We start from the raw sequence: 22,947 nt of genomic DNA on the forward strand, positions 1-22,947 counted from the left end.
AGGACAAAACATTCAATTTCAGGACATATTTCCTTGCCTAAGCCTCTACACATTGGTTCCTGTAACATCTATTTTCAATGAGAAACGCTGTCCCTTATCCTTGCACATCAAGCTCCCTTCCCACACTGCATGTCCCATGCACAAATGTGCGAGAGTTGTGGCTTAGCTAGAGAACAAAATGCAGCGAAATGTAGCCCAGCGTGGAAATCCAGTTTATAGGAAAACAGGCAGAGTGAGTCTAAACTATGCCCTGCAGGTATCTGCCTATAATTGGATACTTTGCCAGTCCAAACTTTTGTCTGGATTTTTTTTTTTAATTTGTTTTGGTTTTGTCCCAGATTTGGAAGAAATTTGAGAAGTGTTAGATTCTCTCTCACAACAAAAATTCTGATTTCTCAACCCAGTCAGTTCTGTGGTATTATTTATTATCATAGGATCATAGAATATCCTGAGTTGGAAGGGACCCACAAAGATCGTCGAATCCAACTCCTGGCTCCACACAAGACAACCCAAAAATCAGACCTTATGTCTGAGAGCATTATCCGAACACTTGAACTCCGCCAGGCTCGGTGCTGTGACCACTGCCCTGGGGAGCCTGTCCCAGTGCACTATCACCCTCTGGGTGCAGAACCTTTCCCTAACCCCCAGCCTGACCCTCCCCTGTCCCAGCTCCATGCCGTTCCCTCGGGTCCTGTTGCTGTCCGCAGAGAGCAGAGCTCAGCGCCTGCCCCTCCGCTCCCCTTGTGAGGGAGCTGCAGGCCGCCATGAGGCCTCCCCTCAGCCTGCTCTGCTCTGGGCTGAACAAACCAAGGGACCTCAGCCACTACTTGCATGTCTTCCCCTCCCGACCTTTCACTGTCTTCATAACTCTCCTTTGGACCATCTCTGTTTTATGTCTTTCTTTTATTGTGGTATCCAAAACTGTTCACAGCACTCAAGGCAAGGCTGCACCAGTGCAGAGTGAAGTAGTACATGAAAACAAACAGCTACTATCACAACATGGTCACAAGTTGAACCATTCCCAATGCTTTTTAGTTTTGTGTTAGATTAAATCAACTCCTAAGTGAATGCAAACAGAGGTTAAGATAAAATACAGAAATGACTTGGCTCCCATCCCTCATACCCACTAGTTACCATGCTGCAGCTCTCATCGTCTGAAAAACAGTGTGAGCTCCATAAGAAGAGTCCTCGTTGAGCAACAGGATTTGTATCTGGTTATCGAAAGATTATTCCATCATTACCGTATCAGAGGCCCTCTAGTATGTCATCTGTCGCAACCAACAGAAAGAAGCATTTTGGACAACAGGAAGTGTAGTAACAGGGAAGGTGATGTGGGAATTTTGGGGTGTGGAAGGGGACTGAAAGGGGAGGGCTCATAATAACCTGCATTTTAGCCAGAGGCAGTATGAAAAGTAGTGCTGAGGAAAGCTGCTGTAAACTCATCTGACCACATTTAGCAGGTAGATTGCTTTACTCTACAGCAGATAAAATGCCCACAAGCTGCTGAAGGTTTGTGTGTGGTTAGTGTATTAGTAGAGCGTAAGACAGTGATGCAGCCTCAGACAAAAAAAGCCTGAATAATTCACAATGGAAGATACCTAATGGTGTGGTGATACAAAAACAATCTAATGAAAATAAGGGATTTGGATTTCCTTGTGTGGTGTTCTTGGTCTCAGCCTAAGTGGAGCTGTGTAAGAAACGTCCTGAAGAACTATTTTCCCTAAATATGCATTACACACAGACTACAGCTAAGGGTAGAGCACTCATAAGCCAGGGCAACAAGAACACAATCAGGTCACAATTCTACAAGTACTTGTTCATATGCTTTAGTGATAACAGAACTGGGACAGGTACATACTGGTCTAAGTCCACCACAGTTAGCTGTAGTCTTTTTTTTAATTCTTATGGGTTGATCCAGAGTCAGTGGGAGAAGAAATGAAAATACAAGAGGAAAAAGGGGAAGGCAGAACAACATATTGACGATGACTATATAAACACATACATTTTTCAAGTGTCAAAGTAATTTTTGTTGCTATGATTTGAACTTTCAGCAAAATGAGAGTTATTTCAAAATGATCTGGAATCACTCATCACATATTACAGTAGTAATAGACCCTTCATTTCTTCTCATGAAATAAAATGTTACTGTAGGGACTGGTAAATTTGCTGCTGCCTCTGTCAGTCAGGATCCATCAATCATACTACAAAGCCCCAAACAATTCTGACTTACTGAAATGAGAATAGAAAATAGAGACAGGGTCCATTTTGTTGCTGTTCACTGAAGATTTTTGTGTGTTCTTGATCCTCATACTGCTTTAGGAAACTCTTCTTTCTTAAGTTCCTTTAAGGTAGGAAAAATTAACTTCATATAAGCTGCCCTTTTTATAGATAGTATAGGTTTTAGTAGCTCTACTTAAGGCCAGTGAAGAGCTAGTATGAGATAAATATTACAATCGGTCTTTTCTTCTGCAGTAATAAACCCTGTTGAAAGCATCAGGGGTTTCTTAAAGCAATGTGCAATGAAGATGCAGTAGCATTGTTAATATTGTGCTTTCATGTGCACAGACAGCCTCCTGGAAATTCAGCAGCCATGCTGGTTGCATTGAAGTATAAGTAAATGAAAGCCTCTCTTAAATTGTTTCCTCTAACAAAATAACTATCCCCAGTTTATGATCCATGCAGCTTTGGTCTCTGACTTTGTTTACTCTATATGAGAGTGCATGTTACACAAGGACTTATCTTCACAATACTTTTAAATGATCAGGGATTATCTGAATAGTATGCTGTATTCGTGAAAATAAGGTAATATTTCTCAGACATTGGTATGTGCTCTTTCGTTTCTGCCTTCCCTGCTCTTTGCCCATGGAATAATTTTTTTGGTATTATTTTGGCAACAAATTATTGCTTTGTTTTATTCTCATCTCTACTGTTCCTGGGTTGCTTCAGATGTTCATTAAACTGCCTAATGGCCTGATACCTATGTTCAGCCCCATGTATTCATAAAGTCTAAATTAGGTCCATCAGATAGCTTACAATTTCATTTGTATAGAAAAGAACAAGCACTGAAAGTTACTGGAAAATGACCCCAAACGTCCAGAGAGGGATATTGCTATGGAAGGAAAATAGCGTTGCTTGATTCAGACGGAAGCTTCAGCAAATACACCTGTCCACTTGTCTGAAAAACCAGGCTCAGAAACAGGCCCTAAACAGAACTTGCCCTGTCTTTTCCTCCTGGTTGGTAGTCCATACATCTGCCCTCTCTGTGCTCAGGATATATTTCATATGATCCTCCTGGCTCACACTCCTCATAGGCAGCAACACTGCTCCTAGGGGGTAAACCTCAGGTGTTTTTAGTTTGCAGAAAAGGTATAGAATCATAGAATATCCAAGTTGGAAGGGACCCACAAGGATCATTGAGTCTAACTCCTGAGTCGCCAAAGGACCACCTTCCCTCCCCCCCCCTTAAAAAAAATAAATAAAATCAGACCATCTGTCTTAGAGCATTGTCCAAATGCTTCTTGTCTCTGGCAGGCTTGTTGTCATGACCACTTGTCTGGGGAGCCTGTTCCAGTGTCCAATCACCATTTTGGTCAAATACCTTTTCCTGATATCCATTCTGACCCTTCCCTGTTGCAGCTTCAAGACGTTCCCTTGGGTCCTACCATTGGTCACCAGAGAGCAGAGATCAGTGCCTGCCTCTCTGCTCCCCCTCGTGAAGAAGTTGTTGACTGCGATGAGGCCTCCTCTCAGTCTCCTCCAGGCTGAACAATCCAAGTGACTTCAGCCACTCCTCACGTCTTCTCTTCTAGAACCTTTAGCATCTTTGTTGCCCTCCTTTGGATGCTCTCTGTAGCTTTGTATCTTTCTTATACTGTGGTGCCTAAAACTGCACGCTATACTCAAGGAGAGTCCACACCAACACAGAGCAGAATGGGACAATCACTTCCCTCAGCCGGCTAGCAATGCTGTGCTTGATGCACCCCAGGATACGGTTGGCCCTCCTGGCTGCCAAGGCACGCTGCTGGCTCATGTTCAACTTGCTTTTGACCAAAACCCCCAGATCCCTTTCTGCAGGGCTGCTCTCCAGCATCTTGTCCCCTAGCCTGTACGTATAGCCAGGGGTGCCCCTTCCCAGGTGCAGAATCTGGCACTTGCTCATGTTAAAATTCATGTAGCTGGTGTTTGCAGCTCTCTGATTTGTCCAGATCTCTCTGCAAGGCCTCATCACCCTCGATGGAGTCAACAGCTCCACTCCATCTTGTATCATCTGTGAACTTGCTCAAAAATCCTTCAAGTCCTATATCTAAATTGTTTATGAAAACATTGAAGAGGACTGGTCCTAAAATGGAGCCCTGGGGAACCCTGGTAGTCGACAGCCTGATGTAACTCTATTTATAAGAACCCTCTGGGCCCAACCCATCAGCGAATTGTTCACCCATCTTATTATGCTTTTATCTAACTGTATTTTGGTCATTTTGTCCAGAAGTATACTGTGAGAGACAGTATCAAAAACTTTACTGAAATCCAGAAAGATTACATTAACTGTCTTCCTTTGGTCAACTAGCTGGGTGATCTTGTCATAGAAGGAAATTAAGTTTGTTAGACATGACCTTCCCCTAGTGAACCATGTTGGCTCTGACCAATGGCTGTGTTGTCCTTCAGATGTTTTTCAATAACTCCCAGAATAATCTTCTCCGTAATTTTACTGGGCACTGAAGTGAGACTGACAGGCCTGTAATTGTCAGGATCTTTCTCACCCTTCTTGAAAACTGGGACCACATTTGCCAGCTTCAAGTCAGTTGGGACTTGTCTGGAATCCCAAGACTGTTGAAAAATAATTGAGAGAGATCCCACAATGATATCAGCCAGCTTTCTGAGTATCGTGGGATGATTTCCATCAGGCCTCATAGACTTATATGCACCCAGGTGGAGCAGCAAATCCAGCATAAGTTCAGGGTTGACTGAGAGTTTATCATTTCTGTAGTCACAACCCTCCAACTCAGGACAGCTGGGGTCCCAGAGCCCATCACTGGTGTGGAAGACAGAGGTGAAAAATGCATTAAGTATCTCTGCTTTGTCTAAATTTCTCACCGTAATATGCCAAAAATCCTTCCTACTCTCACTCTCTTAATCTAGGTTGTAGATACTTTGGATCAGGAACTCCATCTAGTCTACAAAACATCAGAAAACCCATAAGTCAGGAACTCTTGAAGCATGTTCATGTCATGTTTGTTTGAAATGCTATAAGAATGACTGAACTATGCATACAAGACAAAAACAAATAAATAAATAATATAAAAAAGACTTTTATCGTTATAGAACACAATCCATAACGCCCCAGACAGACCTCTTCCATTTCCCCTAGCACCTCACCAGCACAGGAGACATACCTGCTGCACATGGCGGCTATGATGCAGGTTGTAGGCAGGCCATCACATGCATCAGCACTCCAGGACTGATTGTGGAAAAGAACACTGTTTGAAAGGTGGGCCAGCAAGATATTTTAATCAGGAAGTGCAGTCGCAGCCAGAAAACTCTCTGGGAGAAAGGTAATTAACAGCAGCTGACACAGCCTGGAGTCAACACTGGTAGCAATTTTTCCCTCTGGCTGCTCCCATAAAATCAAGGCAGATGTGATGTCTATTCCCTGTCCTCATGAACCCTTCAAGGTTTCTGGAGTCTTCTCACAAGTATATAAGGAGCTGTGGCTACAGCAATTATCCCTTATCTGTCAGCACCCTGTAAGCAAGAGGGTGTTTAATTCGTATTTGTCTGTGTACAGAAACAGGTTACCAGAGGAAATGGGTTTTATTTCACTTGTCATAGAGACAAGTATAAGCAGATGGAGCAGGTTGTTCAGAGTGTAGCAATGTGATCCCATAACTCTGCTGACATTAGTCTTTTCTGAGGTCAGTTCATGGGACTTGTGTTTACAAAGAAGCTGAGCCACAGCAGAAGTCAATTGCTGTTCATAACTCTACCTTAGTTGTTCATTTTGAAATCACATCCCACCACACTAAGCTTGGAAGAAGCAAGAACAACAGTTGAGTTTGGTTCTTCCTTAAATGTGCAGTAAAAAAATAAGAAAGCAAGCAGCCAAAACCAAGTGAACATTAGGAAAAAGCAGCAGTTCTACAAGCATTTCCAAATGGCGTAGTACATTTTTTATGTTTCTCTCTCCTTCTTTGCTGTACTTCTTCATAACTTGTTTCTCCCACTTCCTTCCCCTGGACCCCTTTCCTCAATTGTATAATTTTTAAGAATACAGCAGTTGAATCAGCTATAGTTCCCCCACAATTTATCACAATTTACTTTGTGCTGCTATTCTGGTTCTGGGAAAAACAACAACAACAACAACAAAATAAGCAAACAATATTACTGCATGACAATTAATTCCCTGACATTTTAATGCATACAGTTAGCATGTCCATCAAACTTTACTTGAACAGTTGCATTTTTTTAGCCAAAAGAAAGAGGACATGCACTTCTACTTGCCTTGGGTAGCAAGGCTTGAAGCTTGGGCTCAGGCTGTACTTCCACAAAAGTGAAGTAATTGCTTTCAAGTACACTATCTGGAGTAACTTACCACTGTAAGAAAGTGGAATGTAAATATTAAAAATAAAGACAGGTACATGAATTGAGTAGACATCAATAGGTTTTAATGTGCAGCAGATAAATTCATGCTATTCCAATGAAACAATCAAATTATCTACCAGTTACCCTGAAAAAATCAAGATGCTAGAAGGGCAAGAACAGAAGTTCAGCCAAACCACTAGTGTTAGTAGACTGTGCATGTGACTATCCATACTGATTGATGAAGTAGTCCCACAGTAAGTCACTGCTTAATCATCACTGATGCAGGTGCAGTTTCCTGCAGAAAGTGGAGGGTGTGATTACAGGAAAAGGCTGGCTCCTCCACAGCTTGTCTAGCTGTTCAACAGGTTCATGCTGCAGTCAAGACAGCAGGCTGGAGCAATCATCCTCTAAGATGTGTCTTTCAGCCAGATGACAACAGGCAAGCTGACAATAAACAGAACAAAATGACTGTATGAAGCTCTACCTGTCAGAGAACCATGCCCCTCTGAGCTGCTCAAGTGAAAACACAGCTGATTTCTAAGAATAAAAAGATAAAGGATGACTCCTTCACTGTTCAGAAAGGAGCAGTCTGATTTGGGGAATGAAACCTGAAAATCAGTTGCCTCTGAGGTTCCTTGAGATACTATCAGAAAAATAATGTCACACCTCCTCTATAGCCATCACTGCCAAAGAACAGGGAGAAGAGCAAGATATTCTCTGTATCCAACACAATATAGCAATATAGTTCATAGATTTCCACCTGCTACTGATGTACTAGTCTGTATGCATGTGGGACATGCTGTGAGACAAGAATGTCTTCTCCCATGTCATAAACAATTAAGTTTAATGAGCGTTTTATCATATGCAAGACAGTGATCTTTTTTTTGTGTGTGTGTGTGTTTTAATGAAAGAAAAAAAAAAAGCACAGAGTAAAAGCAAAGTTGAAGGATTTGAAAAGCATTAATTAGTTGCTTCTTCCATGCATCCCAGCACTCAGTTTCCCCTAGTGTAGCTCATTGTTCTGAGTTTTCTGAGAGGTGTTACTTGCAAATCATGGCATATAGTAATTATCCCCTCAATGTTGCCTGCCAGGAGGTGGTGAAATACAAAGCATGAGCTGCATGATTACTGGCTGCCAGGAGTTTACATGATGGCAATCAAATGCTTAACGTTCTACTGATGTGCAACTAGCTTTGTTGTAGGCATGGAGTCACTGTGACTGTCTGGGATGAAAACAGTTTATATCACCTCTGTTAGCCCAACTTCAGTCACTGCATAGTTCAAAGGCTACCAAAAGCAGTGGAATGCCTCACATTCATGGATTTACACAGATTTATATTGGTTACATTGTATGGTACTTCATCACAGACTGAATAGCAACTTATGCTTTCCCTTTGGTAAGTTGTTTTTCATTTATTTCATAATTAATTAAAAATTATATTCATGCTAAGACATGATGCTGAATTCTTTGAAAGGATGGCACAGCCACTTAAGTTTATTAGCATTTTGAGTGCAGCATCAAGTAACCAGAGCACGACCTCCTTAGAGGGCTAGACTATCCTAAGAAATTGACTGTCAAAGCTATAGCAGCATAGTATGTCCTCCTGGCGGAATCCTAGAGCACCTGTTCAGGTAGACACATTCGTTTTAGAATAAAACTGTCTTTACAACTTTTCCCATTTTCCGTAGTTTACTGAAAGCTAATTGCCAGCCTATCTGTCCATTTCAATTTGAGATCAATGTCATTTACCTTCCCTGTTTCATGCCATCTACAGTTCAGTGTCATTCACTCAAGCCAGTATGAAAAGACCAGCACTCTTAAACAAATGAAAACCAATGTTTTATTTACAGGAAAAAATCTGTACACTGTGCATACATAAAAATATACAAAATCATAATAGAAAATATAAAAAGTGTTAAAATGTATACAAACACTGCTTAAAAATGTGACTCCTGTAAAATCTTAAGCTTTGTTATTAGAGTACACATTCATTTAAAAAAATCATCATACAAAATAATTCTCAAAGCTATTAAAAAAGTACACAGTCTATATCTGAATAGTTCGATGACTACATATTATGAGTGATGAGATGATATGGATAAATGTAAGGCTTTTACACACAAAGCTTATTTCAAGAACAAAACTCTGAATCTGATCACTAAGGCAGAGAGAAGAAATTTATAGTGTTAAAATTCATTTAATGATGCAGGTATACCCAGACATGGGCTACTTTAATTTTCAAACAGTTAAATCAGGTATCCTCCTTGCACGTGAGAGGATAGCTTCCAGGAAATATCTAGATGCTTTCTAATTAGTCTTCTGAATTACTTATTCCAAATAGCAATTTAATTTATTTAATATTCATCAATTCTAGAAAGCATGAAGGGAAAAGGAGTAGCCATTTATTTTTGCAGTCAATACATTCAATATTCTTTTCATGGTACATCTATGTCACTGTCCAAGTGGTATTTTCGATCCTTAAGAACTGCTGAGGAGGAAGGAAATGGGGAAAAATAATAATAATAATAATAAAATCATTATGCATTGAGCTGGTCTACATCTATTTTGAACTCCTATTTAGATCAATCCACCTCCAAAATGATTGAGTTCCGTCTGTGCAACCATGTAGTGTAGATACTTGTCTTAATTTAAGTAAAAAACTCTCTTGGTTTTGTTGAGTTTGCCAAGAGATCTGTAGGAACAAGTTCAGAATTTGGATGTTTTCATCAAAGAAAGTGTCCTGATCAAAGACAAGCAATGATTTAGTTAAATTTGTACAGAGAGATTGCAGATTAGAGTGTGTAAACAATCTCTCTCTGTCTTAACGTACATATTTCTTAAGATTTAGTAGTTTAATTTAAGGAATTACTAAACTGAACTGTGAGTTTATGCGCAGGTTAAGTTTTAGAACTATAAACAAATGGAACAATTAATAATTAGAAAGATAGAAAGATTTTGGCTCAAAGTGAGGCAAAATCTGTCATAATTTTTCTTTAATAAACAGAAGAATACCTTGACTTAACCATCCAAAGGCTGAATGTATAAAAGGATAGAGCACCACAAGTCAAAAAAGAATTCACAGTGGGAAAAAGAGCATAATGCAATTCAACATAAACTCAGCATATTTACTTAGGATGCTGCTGTGTTTCTGTTTTGTTTCAACTAAGTGCAACTTTTGTCCACAGCACCAGGGTACAGAAAAGAGTCTCTAAAGCTTTTGAAGGCAATTTATTCCTACTTGTCAGGAAACCTCCATACATTTAAAACCTGCATCATTGTACCACGTGTAAAGGGAGCTCAGGAATCACCTAGCATTTGCTTTGCTGATGACACATGTCAAGAGCCAGGCTTGTGCAGACCTCCCTTGCCTATGGTACTCTCTGTTAGTGTACAATAGCCACACAGAAGAGCTAAGAAGCCATGCCTATATCTTTTTTTTTTTTTTTAAAGAAAAAAAAAGAAAAAAGATAAAAAAAAAAACAAAACACCACACAACCCTGTGATATCTGCGTGGGAAAATGCATTTCCTTTCACATTGTCTACATTTAATGCAAGTATCTAAAACCAGCACTCTCACATGTTGCTATTATTAAAAGATTGTAGATTCAGTGTTACTACACGCTCACTCATCGTTTCAAGTTGAATGAATCTTTGTAAAGACCTCTCTGCCCTTCTGAGGGACAGCGAAATATGCCTGTAAATGCAAAAATACATGGTGAGCTCACATGAAAGCCACCAATGCCAAAGCCACAGAGAGTGTATGCACTGGTGAAGGCAGCACCTCTGAAGGTCCTTTATGTTCCCTCTTCATTTCTGCCCGTTCCCCTGTTGCACAAAGTGGAGGTGAGCCCTTGGTTAGCAAATCAAGTGCACTTGCACTTGTGTCAAAAAAAGAAGGACAAGACATGGTAGGGTAATAAAGTCTCTTTAAGCAGCCACCAGGTGTTTGATCAGACAGACCAATGAAACATCACAGTGGAAACCAGTCCTGGGAAGCCACTCCTGGGGTACTTATTTTTTCAAGAAGATGGGCATCACAAGTTGGTCTTCCTCCATTGCAAGAAAGTAATTGCTGGCAGCACAGCTCTGTGGCATCTTCTAAGGTGATGCTACAGCACCCACACAGCACTAGTGGAAGGAGCATTGATTGACTGCTGTATAAATCAGGATGCAGCTGGCAAGAACACACCACGTTCTCCTGGAAACAGTTGCAGTAATTATCTTCAAAGGTTAAAGAGTCTTGGCGTACTGGCAAAGACGATTCTGCTGAAAGGGCTTGAATGTGCAGAGTCCAGTAAATTAAAAATATACAGTTAGTTTTCTGATGTCTCAGACATGGTTCTGCATCGTTATTTAAATGATGTATTAAGTAGGTATGTTCATCACCTGTTACATGAGACCTTGTAAAATTCCCACTGTTCTGTACAACAGATATGTGGATTATTCTGACAGATTACCAAGGGAATAATACAACATAATCCTGCTGTGGGTAGTTGAGAAATACAGTTAGTATTTTTCTTCTTCGTGGAAAACAAAGTTTAAGGTTAGTGATTGCAGACCAAAGTGATTTATTTATTTTTTTAAGAACTTGATCATTTCCTGTTTATGGAGAAGTAGTATATTCATTAGTCCTAGAAAGGTAATCAAGTCCCTTTCTTTACAAAGATGTTGTAGCTAATCCTACATACTGGAGAGAGAGAGACATATTTGACAGTACTGGTTCAGATTTCAAATGTTTTGCAAACAGGCTACCAAGCATGTGGAAAAATAGAATAGCTCTAAGTAGGTTATCTTTTCTCTGCAAGATTAAATAACAATGTTATTAAGAATAAAAGCTGCTGACTTACAACATTAAAAAAAATCAGTATGTAATATATCCAGAGTCTAAGGCTAACATAAATAAAAACCATTCATTTCAATATGGACCAAAATGATTCATGGACATGATTATCCACACAACACAGAAGTACAGTTTTTTAGACCATCTGGACACACTGTCTGTCAACAAGAGGAATCTTAGAGGACCATATAGCCCAAATTATGAGGCTACATAGGAAAAGAAAGCTAAGCCCCACAGAAGACATTTTATTCACTTCTGAGGAGGGAAAAATGATCAGTCCCTAAGAGCAGAGTGACAGAAAAAGAATTCTCTGGTGATACTTACATTACTATTGAATGGGAAGTAGTCATTAATACCATTTGCACTCTTTAATTGCCTTCCTGTTGCTTAAGACAAAAGATACTTTCCACCACAACCACTCAACTCAGCTACTCTTCAGTGCCTCTTTGAATTGTTTGCATTTTTACTGAATGGACATAAAAAGGTTACAGCTGTGGTTTTGGACACATACTTTTCTACTGAACTTACCCTAAGAGAAAGGGTACAGTTGTGTGGAAAAAAACCGACAGAAAAACAAGGAAAAAGAATAACACAACAACAACATCAACAAATCTTCCAGCCTATAAGAAAATCTGAAACTGAAGTTGTACTGTTTTAAATGTGTTAGTGTTCAGGTGGATTTTCAGAACAGCCTTAGAGAATATTCTCATTGTGTGTTACGAAGGAAAATATTAAATTATCTCCATATGCAATCCACAGTCAGTTTGTTTTTTTTTCTCCAGGCATTACAGCTTCTCTGGGGTATAGCCTTTCAAAGGTTAAATAAAAAATAAAAATAAATAAAAAAAAAAAGCTGATATCCTCTTTTGTCAGACAACTCCCCATACTTAACAGCAGTAACTTGTGAGCAAGTGAAATTGATTTGTATCACAATGAAACGCCTAACAAATGATGTCTATAATCTTGAATGCTATCTTTGCTGCAGAAAGGTGAGCTCCCTCTACATTTGCTTTCAGTGCGATATGTGCGCTACACAGCCTCCCTTGACTTTCTTTGGATAGTTTTTAATCTGTGCACACCAGGGCAAGGCATAATTGCCCTCACACTTTCTTCATGGGCCTCTCAGGGAGAAGTTTCTTCCTGAATGAGTTACCAATATATTTGTTGCTTTCTACAGAAATGAGAAATTTCTCATTTCCCTCTGCCCCACACAGTGTGAGCAATGGTGTGACCAAGCAGTGTGATCAAAGCTACATCCAGTAGTTTTACTGATTTAGCTGGTTTGTGTGTCTGCATTGACTTTATAAACAGCACAAGGCCCCCTATACTTTTGGAAGCCTGTAACTAAACCTGTGTGTGAACAGGAATTAAAAGTCTCCTCTAATCAATGAACGCACAGCTCAGAGTAGCAATTACTTCTTGGAGAGTGTGAAAATCCCATGGAGCCATGAGAAATGCTGCATTGTTCAACTGGCAGCTCTGTACATGAACGATACAGGCTGTTTCACAATGCCAGATTTAACAGTTAAATAAATTCATTTAGAAAAAAAAGTTACAATTTAGCATATGTGGCATAAGAGACCACTGACAAATTCTGACAGTCACATCCACAACAATACATTAAACGTCTGCCTAAGTATGTCCTCTGCACCTTTCATAAGCTAAGCTTTTCTTTTTTTTCTTTAATTATTTGCAAAGCAGTAATAAATACTCAGGCTCAGAAAAGAAGTATTTCTCATGCCTGCTACTTAATTACAATTTATAGACTCAAGACTAGATTGGTCTAAGATACATTTTTCAAGTATTTTCTCCTTGTTTATAGTACGACAGTAGTACCTTATTGCACATTGTTTCTGAAGGACTCTCTTCTACAAGTGTGGGAAATTATTTCGTTTGGGGCACTTGACAGATTTGAATCCTGGCAAAATGACCTTCCCCTTCCGATACAGGTCGTCCTGCAAACCTTTGTTCATTCTCTGCACTAACAGCTTCTCATAGAGTAGCGGGTGATAGGCCCCTAAGGTACAAGCTGCATCGTAGTAGAGTTCATGGTAGTGGCATAGGTCGGTCTGTCGGACTGAAGGGATGTACTCGTACACGTGCACTTCGTCACACATGGACATCATGATGAGGATACCTGGAGCAGAGAGTGAAAACAAGAATGAACCCCATATTTCACCAGTCTCCCAGAAGTTGCCCTGCAGTCATCTGTGTGTTTTTTGTTTGCTTTTGTTTTTGTTTTCTTCTTGCTTTTCTTCATCGTTGTACACCTTAAAGTATTACTTCTCGTAATGATTTTATAGAAGTATAGTTCTTTTTATTAGGGCAGCATTTACTTGTTACCAATATATAAAGATTGTGATGACTGTAGAGTTAACTGGGTAGTACATGGAGAACAAGGAAAGAGTAAAAAGCCTATAATGTCTTGCATACCACATGCCTCCCTGAATAAGGAGACTGCTTTCTCCCACCTCCCCCTGTTTACCCTATCCTGCCTGTCCACAAAATATCCCACAAGAACCAGGGACCTAAAGCACCTGCATGGAGTCAGCTGATGACTTTTCATGTCTTTCCTGTATACCATGAGTTCTTGAAGTTATTGAGCAAGACAGACTAGGTCTTTACGTTCCCTCGCAGAATACAGATCACATGCATACACCATAGAGCAGTTATCTGTTTTTAAGGAGCTCTTTGTATTTCTACTGTTAACCCCTGCCTAACGCATACAGGAGATCTAAAAATAAAAATAAAAAAAAATAAAAAATCCAGATATTCCCTTTCTATCCTCCTGTGTGAATATTATAATGTTGGTCTTTCTCAAACTGGAACTGAACCAATTCCACTTTTTCCATCCACTTCCTTCTCTATAGGCAGGAAGATGTTGCCAAGACGACAGCCTAAATGCATGCAGAAGGTCATAAATGAGAAGCATCAGCCATGTATTAGTAGCATGAAAGCCCACAGATTCTGAGAATTTTCCAAATGGGTTTCATGGACAGAGGCTGAGGAAAGTGAATTACCTCTTATAGCAGTGCTGTTGATAGGAAAAACTCCATACCACCTCCTATTCAGAAAGCAGAAACCCACAGAATACCAACTCATTCTTTCCTGCCGCATGTCAATAGCTGATTGTCACTAGCACTGTCAATAGCTGCTTAGAAGGGTTATAAAGAATTTAATTTCCTGTTTAAAACCAGCCAAAGGTTAGCTTTAACCTTAGGTGCACTCCTAAGACGCTGCTACTCTCCTTATCCCAAGCTCGGGATGAAAAACAAGATCAGGACAGATTCAGAAGGAAGACAGGTGTGCTTGTGCAGACTTTGCTTCCCCACGGCACAACTGTAAATCTGTACTAACAGAAGGTCTTTATAGATTTAAGATGAGAGAAACCTTAATGTTGCATTTGCACATTTTCAAAGGGACTATATGAGATATTGATAAATAGCACTGCCAAAACCGCAACACTTTCACATCAATCACAGCTTATAAGAGTCTTTTCTGTTTCACATAGCCACATGAAAGGAAAATGACTGAGTAAGCCTTGGACACCAGAATTTTTTTAAAGATGTCGTTTAAAAATCAAAATATATAGCAAACATACTGAAGCATTTGTTGTAGTACCGGTATCCCTATCTGTTGAACGTGACTGTCAACTCCCAGCTGTACTAATTCTGCTCACATGGCACTTACAAATGAGAACTGTTTTTTTGTTTGTTTGTTTGTTTGTTTTTACAACAGCTTTGGAATCATAAAGCATCAAAGGTGTTTTGGGTAATTCTCACAAGTGAAATAAATTAACATAAAAAATTATTTTGGTTCTTTAATTAAGCAAAGCCGTTTTCTGAAGTTCAGTGAGCAGTTTGGGAACACCGAGATTTCAATGGCTTGCTAATGAAAAGAATCTTATGTTCTTCCTGCTGTGTATCATTAGATTATCAAAATGATTTTTTCCCTGCTTGATATGTGTGAAGTAACTGAAAACCAATTACTTCTGTGATTAAATCTTCTTTTATCATAAATGAAAGGTTCTGAAAATGTTTCAAAATACTCTACAGCTTTACATGCTACAGGGACTACGGTTTTAAAAAAGCTAAGCATATCAATTTCAAAGAAAAAGTCCACAAATTTAAGTGAACTTTAATCTTAATCATCAAGATACGTAGACTCAAGGTGAAAAATATATAACCCCCATTTGGGCAAAAAGAATGAGCTTAATGAGCCATATTTCCTTGCCTCAAAACTGTTATAGAGATGCTTTGAATTTTGGCCTGCCTAACAATTATGTCTACAATTGTTTGTTTGTTGTTTCAGTTTTACAAATGCTTTCGTCTACTTTTCCACTGTCAACATCCTTCCTCCACTGATGGAGAGCCCACCTGCCACTCTAAGGTAACTGTTATCCAGCTGAATCAGAGAACAGACGGTGGAAGGGTGTGCAATAATGAACCACGTCCAGAAAGAGACAACAAAATGACTTCTCTCCTGCACCTAGAACCAAGCCTGGAGCCAGTTTCAAAAGTTTCACCGAAGTCATAGAAAAATCATCTCTGATGGAAAGTACAAGCCTTAACCAGAGTATGTTTCACTCCACTGCCACACTAACCCAGCTAATCTTAAAATTACTAAAGAAAAGTGTCATTTGTGGGATAGGAAAAATGTCAAGAACAAAAACTGGGACTCTGTTATAATTTTCTTAATAACAATATAGATGGTCACATCACTGCAGGAAGAGTTCAAAATAATGACAAAATTTTCAGCAATTTGACTTTCCTGTAAATTAGTTAATGAAGCACTTAGAAGTGGTAAAGTTTTAGTTCTCAGTGATCTGTGTATCAATGCTCTCCCGAATCAACCTAAAAAGACGTGCTGGCCTACCTAGGTTAGCTCTTTGCTTTTTCTGCATCATTCCATGCAGCCCATTTCATGGGATTTCAGATTAGGTTACTCAGATAACCAAAATTTCCAACAGTCCATTCAAAATTTTTGCTCATACGGGATAATGATGTTTTGAGGGACAAAACAGTGACTCCAAGGGCTAGTTTCTGAGGGGTAACAGCTAATTTACAGCACATTTTTGTATTTAAGTCTAGAGTCAACAAACTAGAAGATGAGCTAAGACAATGAGTAGAGGCTACCATATACAGAGGTGTCTCTGTACTACAGAGGTTTATCTGTCCTGGTGGAAACGCGAGCCATCCTGAGTCTTCCAGAGCTGGTGCACAAGTCAAATGCTGAAAACCTGCTTTGGGGAAGAGCAGTGGTCAGCGCCAGACTTTTTAACCTTTAGCACCTCTAACACTACAGCCAAAGGGATCAATGGTGTGGTACAACCAGTGCTCTCGTCTTAACAACCTATGGGTGAGATCCCAAGGCATGCAAGCTAACGCACTTGATCTAAATGAACCAAAGGAAGTAGGCCCTTCTCCTTAGCTGCTACAGCCCCCAGATTCTCTTTTGGAGTTACCTGCTCCCACTGTTGTAGAAGCATCAGTTTAGACCATGAGGACATTACACCAGTATCAAGATGTATCCAGTTTTACTCTGTTCACTTTCTAATGCCATGTCTGGCTTGTTCTTCTGAAGGTTTCAAATTCCAGCCCTTGTTTTTTTCAGTACCACTCTTTAACTTGGTTTCTCTCTCTGCTTGGTATTAACAACATTGCAGTGAGTTACTGGCATCTATATCCAGCAGGTATAGGTGTGCCAACCTGTCCATATTTTCATCTACCTCACAACTCAGTTTCCTCATTTCATTCTCTTCTCTGGTTACCTTCAATGATCTTATACTCTTCAAATTAGCTACAACTTCCCAGCACCATAATCTTCCAAGTATTTTTTACGTTATGTTTGAAATTCTACATTTTAGATGTGATTTTGAAGATAGAAGAAGTACACGCCTGCCTGCTTGCTGACTTGATCTGGCTTATGTTACCATGTTTTGCTTGTCAGTCTGCTCTGCAAAGTACTACCTCACTTCCCATTTCTTATCCCATTTATTATCTTTACACGTCTTTGTTTTAGTGCTTCCTTGGTTCTTCCTCTGCAGCTGAATCTCTTTGTATCTCCTCCTACATGCATTAAACTTGGTTTCCAAGTGTCCTTTGTTTACTTCCTTTCCTTGTGTTGCCCACAGAGTACATACCTATCTACTTGTCTCTTTCATTTGTGTATTTTTCACATCAATGCCCAATGCAATACCATCTACAAGTTTGTTGCATATCTCACCATTCCTCCTTGATTATCAGCATCAGTATGAATGGAAAACAAGTTGTCTGTCAACCTGTAGGGTGAAGAATTTCCATATGACACACTTCAAGAATTGTCTTTGCTCAAAGTCCTTAAGCTAGTTTTCCATCAATGTACAATTACTATATATAAAACAGCACAGACTGGTTTACTCGGGACTTAAGGAGGCATTAATGAACTGGGTGAAACAGTTATCTCAACAACTTACAGTGTGGCCAGAATTAAACTCACTAAGATGTACATGCCCGTTTCTGAGCTAGCTGGTCTTGAGCACTCTTTACAGACAATGCTAGAGACAAGCATTTCTAGGGCACAATCCATCTGAATTATTTTAGATATCTACTTTAGGATGGGATGAATTGTTCCCTGAAAGTGTTGTTGTTCTCTCTCCAGTGACTAGGCAGAAACTGAAATAAAGTCTTTCTCTTGATATCAAGCACCTTCCCCTCCCCACTTCTGGATCAGAAGCTTTTGTAGTTTTGACAAAAATAACGAAATTGCCTTTTTAAGGAAAACCGTGTAAAGAAATGAAAACAAAAGGTGTGATTCATCTAACCAAATTTGCCTATTGGTACAGACACCTACATCTGAGATAGTTATCACAGGCTCCTTTACTGCCAGTGAAAGAAGGCGGGTACTCTTAGGAAGCAGTACATGTCTACTCATCCTAGAGTAGGCATTTAAAAATGGATCATATGAATCATGCCCAGAAATTCCTGTTTCTTTCTGTTGACTATGGGAAAAGATGTGTGGCAGCACAGATAACTTGTATTTCATGGGTTATACCTCTGCTAACAGAACAGCCTGAAAAATTCACCTGTAGATGGGAGCACAGGTCTGGTAGCCATATTTAAGAGATGCCTACTTTTTGCTTTAATGAGTCTGAGACTGACTAACACAAACACTGGAGGCATCTACAGCTAGGTAGTATGAATCCTGCTCTCTGACTGACCTAGCTGTGGACAGAAGTCAATTTTATGTGCAAGGACCAAGCTAAAGGAAGATGGCTTTTTTACAACCGTAAGGATTAAGATATGGGAATAGGAGTGGAAGCACTGAATTACAGAGAAGTACTCCTTAGAGTGAATGCCAAGGAAAGTTCATGGCGAAGTCTGCCTTTTATCAGTGGGCCTTAAATAAGATCAGTAAAATCTAGATTAAATAGATTCATCTAATTAACGTAGTAGTAGCAGTATTACTAACATACCCAGGTAATTTGGCCAAGAACCTGTTAAGCTCCATTACAGCAGTATTATTAACATACCCAGGTAATTTGCTCAAGAACCTGTTAAGCTCCAGTACAAAGAGCAGAAATATTGTCAATCTGAGTGATGACACTGCCATGACATCTGTAGAGGGGTCTGGAGGGAACTGTGGGGTAGTTCAGAGGAGAAGGGATCTCCGAAACTCATTGGGTCCAATCCCCCTGTCAGAGCAGGGACAAATTTGAAGTTAGAGCAGGTTGTTTACAGTCTCACCCAGTTTGATACTGAGTCCCTCTAAGGATGGAGAAGCTAGAATATTTTCAAGTTTGCTGAAGCTTGCAAAAATAATATCGTAGGCATGACCGTGGAACCAGCAAGCAGGCAGGAAAATGACTTCTAGGTCTCTTCCAAGTCTGATGATTATGCTTTAAAATTTCGAGATCTTAATCAAAATTTCATAGAAGAGATCTTAATTATCTAATCAAAATTTCATAGAAAAGAAAAGGTCATCTATCTGGCATGATTTTAGCTTTGGCAGACATGATTGGTGCTACCATATATTCAAAATTGTAGCTGAAGATATTTCTCTATTGAATAGAATATTCTGCATTCTAGTCTATGGTAATATCCTTGCCGGATTTTCCATCTTTCAAAAATCCTTGCCATGTATTGAATATATAAATATTGTGTATTAATATTTCAAAATGCTCAGAAAGATGTGTTACTTTTTCCCTATTCAGCAAACATCTATGGTGTTAGGAAGTTTGGGATATGGTTTAAATTCAGTCCAGTTGGCACAAATAAATTTTTGGATTTTTAAAATCTGTGCTGAAAACATTTAAACCAGAATTAAATTAAGATTAAACTCATTGCATGGATGGCTTACACAAATGAACATATATTATGGATTCTAATTGAAAGGAGAAAATGTTTCTTAATTTGTTCTTGAAAATTTTAATGACTTGAGAGGTTTTCAATTTCCAACATGGATCTTTTATACAGTACAACTAGGTTTTGTGGTTAGCACGCTAACTTATAAAGAATGTTCTCTAACTTATATGTAAATAAAATAAAGCTCAATATACCTGAATACAACAGATGCTGTACAAAAACATCTAAAATAATGAGTGTAATTCAAGCATTCAGCAATAATTCAGTATCACTTTAACAAAATGTAAGAGAAACTGAAAACATTTAAATCTACATAATCTGATTATTACACTCGTAATGTGTCTCATTTCACACACACCACAAATATAGTTATGGAGGAGAATTTAGCTAGATGCACCAATAAGTCTATATTTGATAAAGCATATACTTCAAGGCATTACAAATAAACATAAAGCATTTAGAAAGTATAGTTTTCTGTATGTTAGACTACTTCTATAGTGTCTATTTGTCTAGTCTTGAGTAAACAAAATCAGCTTGTTGGATTTCAGATACCACAGGAAAATTTGTTATTCCTTGATACTGGGCCAAATGTGCCTCAGTTCTGCTTTGGAACATGTAGAAAAAGTAGCTTTCACTTTTAAAAATAGTGCGTTTCCTAAAAGGGTTTTTTTTACATCTGTTTATTTCATGAACTACGATAAATATTAACTGCAACAGAGCCTAAATTTACAGAAAAACAATATTTATTAAGGAATTTAATTGTCACCAAATAGACCTATGCCTAAACTTAACAAATTGTGTAACACTTGTCATCTCATCTTTGATGTATAGACACTAGCATTATATACTAGACGTAGAAAATGACATTTATCATTTAATGTGGAATGCAAAAATCTGTACATTAATCACAATAATATACACTATAATGAGCATAGGAAAAGGCTGACTAGTAATAGCATATACATTTAAACGTATTATTCAAATTTGGGTGATGTGGAAGAATATTACAGACTTTTTAATGCAATTTGGAGTGCTTTGAGAGAAAATTTTGCTCCTTTATCTCTGTATTTCAGGAAGTAGGAGATGCTTAAATTTTGTAGTGTTTTGTATTTAAATTAAAATAATTTAAAGCTTATGTATTGGAAGTATTATTTATTTGCTTGAAAATACTTGAACAAAAGTGAGCTGAAAAAGACTAAGCACCATTCTGTTCCTTAACAAACTGCTGGCAAACAGCTGAGCAACTGACAGTAATAAAGGCAACTCTTATTAAGTTAAATTGTTTCCTTCAGTTTATGTGAGAATATTTTGTCTAAGCATAGCTGAAGATCAGCCGTGTTCTTCTATTCAACATGCTCTCTGAAGCCATTTTAAATTTAAGTTCTTAGTCACACAATGATCTGCTAACGTTCCAATGTAGTCTTCTTGTACTATTGTCTCAATGCGTGCAAACAGATTAAAATGATGTTATCAACTATTAATGATGCATAACTGTTTTAAATCTGTAACATCAAATCTAAAGCCCCAAACAAGCCTTTCTTTCTTCAAATTAATCTAGGCTTATGTATTATTTTGTGTTTAGTTGTCCATAAGTTAGGCTAAAAGCTACATTGCAAAGAAAAGATCACCACCTACACAGACAACAAAAAGTGTAGAAACCTACACAGAGCATGTTCTGATTTGGGAGGAAAAAATAAAATGAAATAAATACAGTCAGAGCTTTCAATTAGCTTTTCAAAAAGACAAAAGCTGTTGGCAAAAAGTTATGGTTATACAAATGTGAATTTGAAGGAAAATCACCTCAGAAGAAGTAGCTTAGCAAAGCATACAAATGGACTACACTAAACAGGAATTCATGCCAAATTCAGCTAGTAAAAAAAGGGTCAGGGCAAAATCTTCATTAAAAAACTGTATATAATCTAGGTATTATTTAAAAAAAAAATCACACAATTTTCAGAATGGTGATGTGCAAACCCACCCAATGCACACAGAAAGCTGGTATTAAGAAACCCAAAGCAGCAGTTTTAGTCTTGGTCTTCAGATGATAAAATGACAGATCAAAATTAGGTTGTTTATATAGGCTACCAAGGAGAGTATAGGAATAGCTCTCCTAAAACAGAATGGTAAACGTGGAAACTGACAGTTTACACACCACCAACCTCAATTAAGAACTAAACTTTGATATGTTCAGAAAGAGGGAAGGAAGACCGAGTTCTTGTTTCATAGTGAAAAAAACAACATGCCTCTACAGGATATCTGTATTAATAAGAAGTGAATAGGTCTCGCTTATTGCAGCTGCCAGAAAGTAGGGCAAAAATTTTCCCTAATAACAGCGATGTTTTTTCAACTACCAGTTTAGGATTTGCCAGTGGAAACCAAATGTGAGATCTGGTGGTTGAATGCTTACACTTCATCATGTCTGAAAAAAATGTAGCAGATTGAAGTCCAAGACTGGATGTAAACATATCAATACTCATTTAACAAACCCAATTTTCAAACAAATGTGAACTTCATTAATTTGAAAAGCTACCAAGGCAACTTGTTGCCTAGTGCTAATGCAAGATGATGAGAATACCATGCAGAGTTTTGTTTAAAAGCATGATGGCGGCAGCTGCAAAAATATGCAGGAAAGAATGCTCAAAGCTCATCTAAGTATTAGGTTAGAGACACAAAGAGCAAATCATTTATAATGAGGAATGACATTAGCTAAGTGGCATGCCACATAAGGCAAAGTTACAAGCCAGACAAAGTCCTCATCAGTGTCTGAGAAAACAAGCCAAAAAAGACTCCCAGATTAAAATAAAAAGTTGTTTTACCCTGGTGAAACTTTCCCCAGGGGGAAAACAAAACAAAACAAAACACTCTGGTTTTGGTCCTTATTCATTGCCCTTGAGATAGCTCCACTAGGAAATACCAGACTAAAGGACGACTTGTCTGTGCCAAATTCATCCTTCACGGAGATGGTATACCCCTAAAATGAGCATCTAACAAACTGGTCACTATTTTCTGCTCATAGTTTTACAGACAACGAGTTCATCTTGTTTTAAATGATGTCTTGAACTTATACCTATCATTAAGCAGGACAGAAAGCAGTGTTAAAATAATAACAAATTTAGTGGAAAAGACTGCAGTCAGATATGGGTTTGTATGTAGCACTGGTAAGGCACAAAATGGCATCTGTGATGGAT

The 22,947-nt window shown here is 38.6% G+C and overlaps 2 protein-coding genes across 2 annotated transcripts in view; one reads left to right on the forward strand and one right to left on the reverse strand.

Moving 5' to 3' along the window:
* Positions 1–21,577, forward strand: part of LOC121059659 (pinopsin-like) — a 90,768-nt gene extending 69,191 nt beyond the window's left edge. The window contains exon 4 of the mRNA XM_040536732.1: positions 15,729–21,577. Coding sequence (XP_040392666.1) covers positions 15,729–15,953 — 225 coding nt within the window. The 3' untranslated portion in view covers positions 15,954–21,577. The remainder of the gene's footprint in view (positions 1–15,728) is intronic.
* ST6GAL2 (ST6 beta-galactoside alpha-2,6-sialyltransferase 2) overlaps positions 9,303–22,947 on the reverse strand; it is a 52,376-nt gene continuing 38,731 nt past the window's right edge. Inside the window, 1 exon segment of the mRNA XM_040536720.1 lies at positions 9,303–13,554. Coding sequence (XP_040392654.1) covers positions 13,286–13,554 — 269 coding nt within the window. The 3' untranslated portion in view covers positions 9,303–13,285.

The sequence above is a fragment of the Cygnus olor genome, chromosome 1 (assembly GCF_009769625.2).
Source record: "Cygnus olor isolate bCygOlo1 chromosome 1, bCygOlo1.pri.v2, whole genome shotgun sequence".
Classification (NCBI taxonomy): Eukaryota; Metazoa; Chordata; class Aves; order Anseriformes; family Anatidae; genus Cygnus; species Cygnus olor.